This window comes from Myotis myotis, unplaced genomic scaffold (assembly GCF_014108235.1).
Source record: "Myotis myotis isolate mMyoMyo1 unplaced genomic scaffold, mMyoMyo1.p scaffold_m19_p_4, whole genome shotgun sequence".
NCBI lineage: Eukaryota > Metazoa > Chordata > Mammalia > Chiroptera > Vespertilionidae > Myotis > Myotis myotis.
Window position 1 is genome coordinate 5,633,134 of NW_023416346.1, and position 9,067 is coordinate 5,642,200.

The 9,067-nt window shown below is 39.6% G+C and overlaps 1 protein-coding gene across 3 annotated transcripts in view; it reads left to right on the forward strand.

The window, feature by feature from the left end:
• The window catches only part of RGN (regucalcin), a 14,728-nt gene extending 7,117 nt beyond the window's left edge, over nucleotides 1-7,611 (forward strand). For 2 of the 3 annotated variants that reach the window (XM_036303942.1, XM_036303941.1), the window contains exons 4-7: nucleotides 2,178-2,393; nucleotides 4,244-4,375; nucleotides 5,566-5,720; nucleotides 6,692-7,611. In XM_036303942.1, coding sequence (XP_036159835.1) covers nucleotides 2,178-2,393; nucleotides 4,244-4,375; nucleotides 5,566-5,720; nucleotides 6,692-6,742 — 554 coding nt within the window. In that variant the 3' untranslated portion in view covers nucleotides 6,743-7,611. The remainder of the gene's footprint in view (nucleotides 1-2,177; nucleotides 2,394-4,243; nucleotides 4,376-5,565; nucleotides 5,721-6,691) is intronic. The other variant, XM_036303943.1, reaches the window with a different exon arrangement.
• Nucleotides 7,612-9,067: the final 1,456 nt, after the last annotated feature.

The following is a 9,067-nucleotide window of genomic DNA, read 5'->3' on the forward strand; positions in this document are numbered from 1 at the left end:
ATCTTTATTATCTCTGTTGGTCAGATTCAAATAAATTTCTATTGACCTAACATATGTATGCCAACTCTTTCCTCTGTCATCTTTTTTCTTCTGTCAGGTCCATCCAGTAAGATTTTTTAAGTTCAGTTATTTTTTCACTTCTAAAATTTTCATTTGATTATCCTTTATATCTTCTATTTCTTTGCTGATATTTTCTATTTTGAGCTTTATTTCAAGATGGTTTACAAATTTCTCATAAGAGCTGTTTTAATCTTTGTTAAATAATTCCAACATCTGTGCCATTTTGCTCTCTGCGTCTGTTGCTGCTTTTCCTATACAAATTGAGATTTTCATGCTTCTTTGTGTTGCCAAGTAATTTTGAACAGTATCCTGACCATTTTTACTATTATGTTATGAGACCCTGAGTCTTGTTTAAATCCTATGAAGAATGTTTATATATTAGTTTTAGTAAGTAATCTGTATGTTTAGGCTCAGACCTCAGACCACAAGTTCCAACCTGCTTTCTCTTAGGTGCCATTAGATTTTGTCCCACATGCATGCCACTTGGTAGTCAGTCTGAGACTTAGAATGAATTCTATCCACAGCACCACTCTCTGTTTGATATGCTAATTGGAATCATATCCATGCATGTACAAGTAGAATGAGTCCAGATCACAGATCATTTTATGGGGTTGCATTACTGTGCAACACCCTCTTCACTCTCTCTGGGTACGTTCAGCTTGCTAGAACTCTCCTTTCATTCCTCCAGCCTGAAACCACCCATATCTATGATTGTGCTCCCTCCAAGGTCAAATGGCAGGAGGACAGAGAGAGAGCGAACATAAAAGCAACCGTGTTCGGTTCTGCCCTTTTGGAGCTGTGACTTCACCAAATGGAACAGAATGTTCCTTCCCCTCAGAGATTTGATTCCTGTAGTTTTCTGTTGCTGGACACACTCTACTGTTGCTACCCTTGCTGCAGAATTGCCTGGGGACCGATGCGTGAGAGAATGGAGAAAAGGGAGTGGAAATTGCCAGAAGGAGAGGAGGAGGAGGAGCTAGAAGAAGGGAAAGTGGGGATAAATGGTGATTGAAGGAGACTTGACTTGGGATGGTGAACACACAGTACAATATACACATGATGGCCGAAACCGGTTTGGCTCAGTGGATAGAGCGTCGGCCTGCGGACTGAAAGGTCCCAGGTTCGATTCCGGTCAAGGGCATGTACCTGGGTTGTGGGCACATCCCCAGTAGGAGATGTGCAGGAGGCAGCTGATCGATGTTTCTTTCTCATCGATGTTTCTAACTCTCTATCTCTCTCCCTTCCTCTCTGTAAAAAATCAATAAAATATATTTAAAAATATATATATATACACATGATGTGTTGCAGAATTGTATACATGAAACCTGTATGATTGTATTAGCCAATGTCACCCCAATAAATCCAATTGGAAAAATAACCAGGGTATTTCTTCTACTCCTCTGAACCTCAGGAGTTTTCTTTTCTGCTCCTGGAGCCACAACTTGAGGGTTTCTCTTGGATCTCTGTCTGCACCGCAGTACTCACTTCAAGTTCAGGCTGTGCTAAGTTCAGTTGCAGGATGCTGGGGCATCCTAGAGGATAAAATGGAAAACTCAACACCAACTAAGTGGTACTTTAAAATGGTGTTCTTCTCTGAACTTCCTGACATTTACTTTCTGAGTTCCCAAACAGCTATGCCTTGCATTTTGACCAAGTTGTATAGCTGTGCTCAGTGGGAGAAAATGATATTGGTGCACATGGACTCCTTGTTATCTGGAACTAGAACCTGTGTAGTTTTGATTTGCATTACAAGCAAGGTAGTTGTCATTTTTATTTTCATATATTTTTATTGATTTCAGAGAAGAAGGGAGAGGGAGACAGAGAAACATCAATGATGAGAATCACAGTTCAGCTGCTTTCTGCACACTCCCTACTGGGGATTGAGCCTGCAGCATGGGCATGTGCCCTGACCGTGACCTTCTGGTTCATAGGTCAACGCTCAACCACTGAGCCACGCCAGCTGGGCAGTAGTTGTCATTTTTTAAAAATATAGGACCCAGATTGGGATTGTATAAATTCCTTGATTTAATCGTGAGAAGGAACCCTGGTAAGAAAAGATAGTGCCACCATGGGCAAGATGCTGTGGGGCTGAGCTCAGCGGTCTTTGGTTTTTGTAGGCACCATGGCTGAAGAAACAGCCCCAGGAGTTCTGGAGCGGCATCAAGGGTCCCTGTACTGCCTCTTTCCTGACCACCATGTGGAAAAGTACTTTGACCAGGTGGACATCTCCAATGGCTTGGATTGGTCCCTGGACCACAAAATCTTCTATTACATAGACAGCCTGTCCTACTCCGTGGATGCTTTCGACTATGACTTGCACACAGGAAAGATCTGTACATACTTTTTCATTATTTTCCTTAATACTGCTCATATTTTTTCTTATGTATATCATTAGTAAGCTGCCTGTCCCTCCACCCATGTGTAAAGATCCTTACTTCGTCAAATAGAGAGCTGTCCAATGATATTATCCTAGTATGGTAATGATTACACACACTTGACTATAATGCAGTTGATCATGGCTCTTAACACAACTAAATGTGGCCACAGGTGGCATAATATGGATAGACCTTTAATCCTCTTTCTTTTCAAAAAAATATATTTTATTGATTTTTTACAGAGAGGAAGAGAGATGGATAGAGAGTTAGAAACATTGATGAGAGAGAAACATCGATCAGCTGCCTCCTGCACATCTCCTACTGGGGATGTGCCCACAACCAAGGTACATGTCCCTGACCGGAATCGAACCTGGGACCTTTCAGTCCGCAGGCCGACGCTCTATCCACTGAGCCAAACCAGTTAGGGTGAAAGAAACTCTTGTAACATTTCATTTTGATAAGGTGATTATGAAGCATTAGGCAGAAACAGAACTCATACATTGTACTAGTTTTTGTGAATGAATTGTTCACATGGCACCATTGAGTTGCCTTCTAGATCTTGAGGTTAATCAAAGTAGGCATTTTGTAAGTAAAACTGCAAAGGTCTAACCACAGGCTGAAGTACAGGGTGTCCCAAAAAAATGTATACACATTTTAACAGCTAATTGCTCAATTTTGTAAATGAATTGTATTTTAATAAACACTGCCTTTATAATTATTCAGAGTGCATGTATACATTTTTTGGGACACCCTATATATCTGAGGTGGTCATGAGGGAATTCAGTTCAGCCTCAAAAAGATATATTGGTATTTTATTTTATTTTATATTTTTTTATTGATTTCAGAGAGGAAGGGAGAGGGAGAGAGAGATAGAAACATCAATGATGAGAGAGAATCATTGACTGGCTGCCTCCTGCAAGCCCCCTACTGGGGATCAAGCCAGCAACCCGGGCATGTGCCGTTGGCTGGAATCAAACCCGGGACCCTTCAGTCCACAGGCCGATGCTCTATCCACTGAGCAAAACTGGCCAGGGCCTATTGGTATTTTATTAAGAATTCTACTTCCTGCCTGGCTGATGGCAGTGGTTGAGCATTGACCCATGAACCAGGAGGTCACGGTTTGATTCCCAGTCAAGGGCACATGCCTGGGTTGAGGGCTCGATCCACAGTAGGGGGCGTGCAGGAGGCAGCCGATCAGTGATTCTCTCTCATCATGGATGTTTCTATCTCTCTCCCTCTCCCTTCCTCTCTGAAATCAATTTTTTAAAAAGAATTCTGCAGCCGAAACCGGTTTGGCTCGGTGGATAGAGCGTCAGCCTGTGGACTGAGAGGTCCCGGGTTCGATTCCGGTCAAGGGCATGTACCTGGGTTGCGGGCACATCCCCAATAGGAGGTGTGCAGGAGGCAGCTGATCGATGTTCCTCTCTCATCGATGTTTCTAACTCTCTATCTCTCTCTCTTCCTCTCTGTAAAAAATCAATAAAATATATAAAAAAAAAAAAAAAAGAATTCTGCTTTCTTTTTTCTCTCCTCTGAAAGCTTCGACAGACATGTGTGTACCCAACCTAAAGGATGAATCCACCCCAAATCATGTGGTGAAAATCCTTTGTTGAGGGGTACCCATCAGATTTGTGGTCATTGTTTAGAGTTAGGAATCCTTTTGAACCATCCCGCCTGTGGTTCCCATACACCAGAACCCAGATAAGCAGAAGTGGTCAGTATTTATAATCATTTGATTGCTCATTGTTTGGTGCTTAGTATTGAGTAGCTTGTTGTTTGGGGGGGGGGTGCTTTTTTTCAAACCGTAGCCAACCGCAGAAGTGTTTACAAGCTGGAGAAAGACGAACAAATCCCAGATGGAATGTGTATCGATGCCGAGGGGAAGCTCTGGGTGGCCTGTTACAATGGAGGAAGAGTGATTCGTTTAGATCCTGAGACAGGTAGGCTCACAACACAATGGAAAATCCCTGTCATGTCTAGAAACACCAGACACTAGGGACTAGAGAAAATTCATTATTAATAAAGTTAGACAGCAATATACAGGGTATCCCTCCAAATGAATACACACTATAACAGCTGATAGCTCAATTTTTTAAAATATATTTTTTATTAATTTCAGAAAGGGAGGGAGAGAAAAATAGAAACATCAATGATGAAAGAGAATCATTGGTTGGTTGCCTCCTGCATGCCCCCTACTGGGGATGGAGCCTGCAACCCCGGCATGTGCCCTTGACCGGAATTGAACCTGGGACCCTTCAGTCCGCAGGCTGACGCTCTATCCACTGAGCAAAACCAGCCAGGGCCTGGTAGCTCAATGTTGAAAATAAAATACATTTTAATAAACACTGCCTTTATAATTATTCAAAGTGTGTGTATACATTTTTGGGGGACACCCTATATTCGAAGGTGCCAATTGGATGATTTTAGAAATCAAGGCCAAATAGATAGCCCCCAGTTTATAGTCAGAACTTCTTTTCCTGTGCAGATAAGTCTTTTTGCTCAAAACAAATAAATTGTCAGGGAAGGTAGGTGCTATACGTGGTTGAAATGTGACCTCTACCATCTTCTTTAAACTCTTCTATTACTCTGGAAAGGGTCCGGAAAGCTTTTGCAGGTTGGGAATTTGCTAGAAATAGACTTTAAATAAAATATTTGGTGCTCTAGGGCAGGGTCGGCAAACCGCGGCTCGCGAGCCACATGCGGCTCTTTGGCTCTTCCACAAAATACCACATGCGGGCGCACACGTACAGTGAGATTGAAACTTCGTGGCCCATGCACAGAAGTCGGTTTTCGGCCTGGGCAAGTCTATTTTGAAGAAGTGGCGTTAGAAGAAGTGGGAGGTGTCGGTCGGTTGGGCGACGGGAGACGCTGCGTGAGAGGACCCCGGGTACGCAGCGCGCGATTCCTGTGCAGGAGTTGAGGATGGGAGAGGTGGAAGGGGTTGACCTCAGAATCAGATTGAGGATGTTTTTAGCAAAGGCCAGCTTAGGAGTACCCTAATTAAGTTAATACCAATGTACCTACCTATCTAGTTTAAGTTTAAAAAATGTGGCTCTCAAAAGAAATTTCAATCGTTGTACTGTTGAGATTTGGCTCTGTTGACTAATGAGTTTGCCGACCACTGATCTAGGGAAAAGACTCCAAACTGTGAAGTTGCCTGTGGATAAAACCACCTCCTGTTGCTTTGGAGGGAAGGATTACTCTGAAATGTACGTGACCTGTGCCCGGGATGGAATAGGCCCTGAGGATCTTTTGCGGCAACCTGAAGCGGGTGGAATTTTCAAGGTGATCTGGCTATTTCTTTTCATTGAGGATGAGGTGGGAGATCCTCAGTTAAGTATAATCAAGTGATCGGTGCTTTTTCATACTTCCAAGACATAATTCCAGTTAGCATTTTAAGCTCATCATGCTACACTTCAAAACGTTTTACTTAGATTTTCTAGACTGAAAGTTATCTGAAGTCCAGGACAACATTTTTAGACTCCTTTTACAGTTCTTAAAAATAATTTTTACTTCAGTAGTGTTTGCTGAAATTCTATAAATCAGTAGGATGGGCTTGGAAAACCAGTATTTGAAACATGCTCATAAGATCAGTTGATTGGCCCGGCCAGCGTGACTCAGTGGTTGAGCGTCAACCTATGAACCAGGAGGTCACAGTTGGATTCCCAGTTTGATTCAGGGTTTGATTCCAAGTCAGGGTATATGCCCTCAGGGCACAAACCCAGCTCATGGGCTCAAACCCCAGTGGGGGGGAGGGCGTGCAGGAGGCAACCAATCAATGATTCTCTCGCATCATTGATGTTTCTATCTCTCCCTCTCCCTTCCTCTCTGAAATCAATAAAAATATATAATGAATAAATAAATAAGATTAGTTGATTGTTTTGATGTCACAAGAATATTTTCAGGTTTTTAATTTTTTACAACAAAACAAATACTGATAAAAAGTATAGACTTTTTGAGCTGAAAAGAAATTTAGAAATCATTTGGTTCAAATCCCTTTCTTAATAGTTGTGAAATTATAGAAATAAATTCAGCTTTAAATCCCAGTTAGTTGTAAATGGTTGCTGTTTAGATTATTATCTGTGTGAAAAACTGGGTTAGATCATAAATACCTAATCAAGTAATTCCTTTTTATGATAGGGAATAAAATAAGAATAATAGGTGGTTAAATATATAATGTGAATCATAAAAGTGCTTTTGAAAAATGCCTGTGGATTACTTTTTATCACAGTTTCTCTCTTTTCTTTTTTTAACAGATAACTGGCCTGGGGGTCAAAGGAATTCCTCCCTATCCTTTTGTAGGCTGACAGGCCTTCTTTCCTACTGGGGGAAACTTTGCAGACAGCTAGAAAATGCTGGAGCTGAAATTTCTATCTAGTTACCAAAACCTGAAGCAATGATGTTATAACAGAATTACATTTTTATTTACTCTTTTTTAAATGTAGAGATTGTTAACAAGGAGTGGCAGGTGGGTTTGATAACATACTATAAGGCCTTCTGCAAAGGTACTACAAAAATGTCAAGAATTGTTCAACTGTCAACCAGCCTCTTGATTCTTTACAAATTGCTGGTGGACAGGGGCAGAGGGAAGAGACTATACCTGTTCTCTATTCTGCAGTTCATACTTACTATGCCTAAAGCTTCAAACTACTAAATAGCAATCTGCTAAAGATCTACTACAATTATGTTCCTTTTTATTTTCATCATAATCTTATAAAATGTGCTGCAATGGGAACCTACCTTCATCTTACTCTTCCTATATATTATTTTAAAAATTAAATAATGCTAGAGGATGTGAATTAAACACTTTGGCAACCTCCATGGTTCCAACTGCCACCTCGTAGATATAAAAGTAATATATTACTTTGGAAAGAATATTTTAAAATAGCTTTATTGAGTTATAATTGACCTATACATACTTAAAGTACACAATTTGATAAGTTTGTTCCCACAAGCAAGATAATGAATCTATCCACTACCCCCAAGACTTTCCCTGTATCCCTTTGTTATCTTTTCCTTTGGTTCCTCTGTATGCCTGCTCCCATCCCAAAGAAATCACTGATCTGATCTATGTCACTATACGTTAGCCTTAAAATTTCTTTTATTTGTTCTTTTTAAAAATATATATTTTATTGATTTTTTACAGAGAGGAAGGGAGAGAGATAGAGAGTTAGAAACATCGATGAGAGAGAAACATCGATCAGCTGCCTCCTGCACACTCCCCACTGGGGATGTGCCCGCAACCAAGGTACATGCCCTTGACCGGAATCAAACCTGGGATCCTTCAGTCCGCAGGCAAGTGTTCTATCCACTGAGCCACACCGGTTAGGGCTTATTTGTTCTTTTTAAAAAATGTTTTAGATATTTTAGTTCTTTTGGCATTCCATATAAATTTTAGAATCAGCTTGACTATATCTACAAAAATTCTGCTGCAATTTTCATTGAAATTGCTTTAAATCTGTAGAATAATTTGGAGAGAATTGGCATCTTTACTATTTTGAGTCTTCAGTCCATGAACACAGCATGTCTTTCCAATGATTTAGTCTTCTTTGATTTTTTTTTTTTGTTGACATACATTCTTCGATTTCTTTCATCAGCATTTTGTAAGTTTCAACATGCAGATCTTAGACATGTTTTGTTAGATTTATATCCAAATATTTCATTATTTGGAGTTATTGTAGATATGATTATTTAAAAATTGTTTCCAATTGTTCGTTGCTCATTTATGAAAGTATGATTGGTGTTTGTAAATTGACCTAGTATCTGACTTTGCTAAACTCATTAGTTCTAAGAGTATTTCTGTAGCTTCTCTGGAATTCTTTGGATCTATAAATTTGTCTTATGTGAATAAAGACAGCTATATTTCTTCCTTTACAATTTGTATATTTTTATTTCTTTTTCTTGACTTATTGCACTAAGACTGTTAGTACTATGTTGACTAGAAAAAGTAGATATCTTTGCCTTGTTCCTAATCTTAGGAGAAAAGCATGCAGTCTTTCTTCATTAAATATGATGTTAGCTATAAGTCTGTTTGTAGATGCCCTTTCTAAGGTTGGGAAAGTTCTTCTCTAGTCTAGTTTGCTGAGAGGTTTTTTTTAAAATTATTATTTTGGATGTCTTTTAAAGTGTTCTATCCACTGAGCCACACCGGTTAGGGCTTATTTTTAATTTATTTTAATTTATTGATATGTTTTTGTGGCTTTTTAAAAATTTATTGATATGTTTTTGTGGTTTTTCTTCTTTAGGTGTTATTATGATAGATTTTTGCATTCCTGGAATAAACCCCCCTTGGTGATGGTATATTACTCTTTTTATATATTTCTGGATTCAGACTTCTAACATTTTTGTTGAGGGTTTTTGCATCTATGTTTATCAGAGATATTGGTGTCTAGTTTTGTTTATTTCTACCATCTTTGGTGTTGACATCAGTATAATATGAGTTAGGAAGTTTTTCCTCCTCTTCTATTCTCTGGAAAAGATAATGTATATTTATTGTTATTTATTCTTTAAATATTGGGCAAAATTCACCAGTGAAACCATTTGGACCTGGATATTTATTTTTCAGAAAGTTTTAAAACTTTCCTTAGTAATTATAGGGTGCTGGGGTCCAGCCCCAGCGGGTCCAGGGGTCC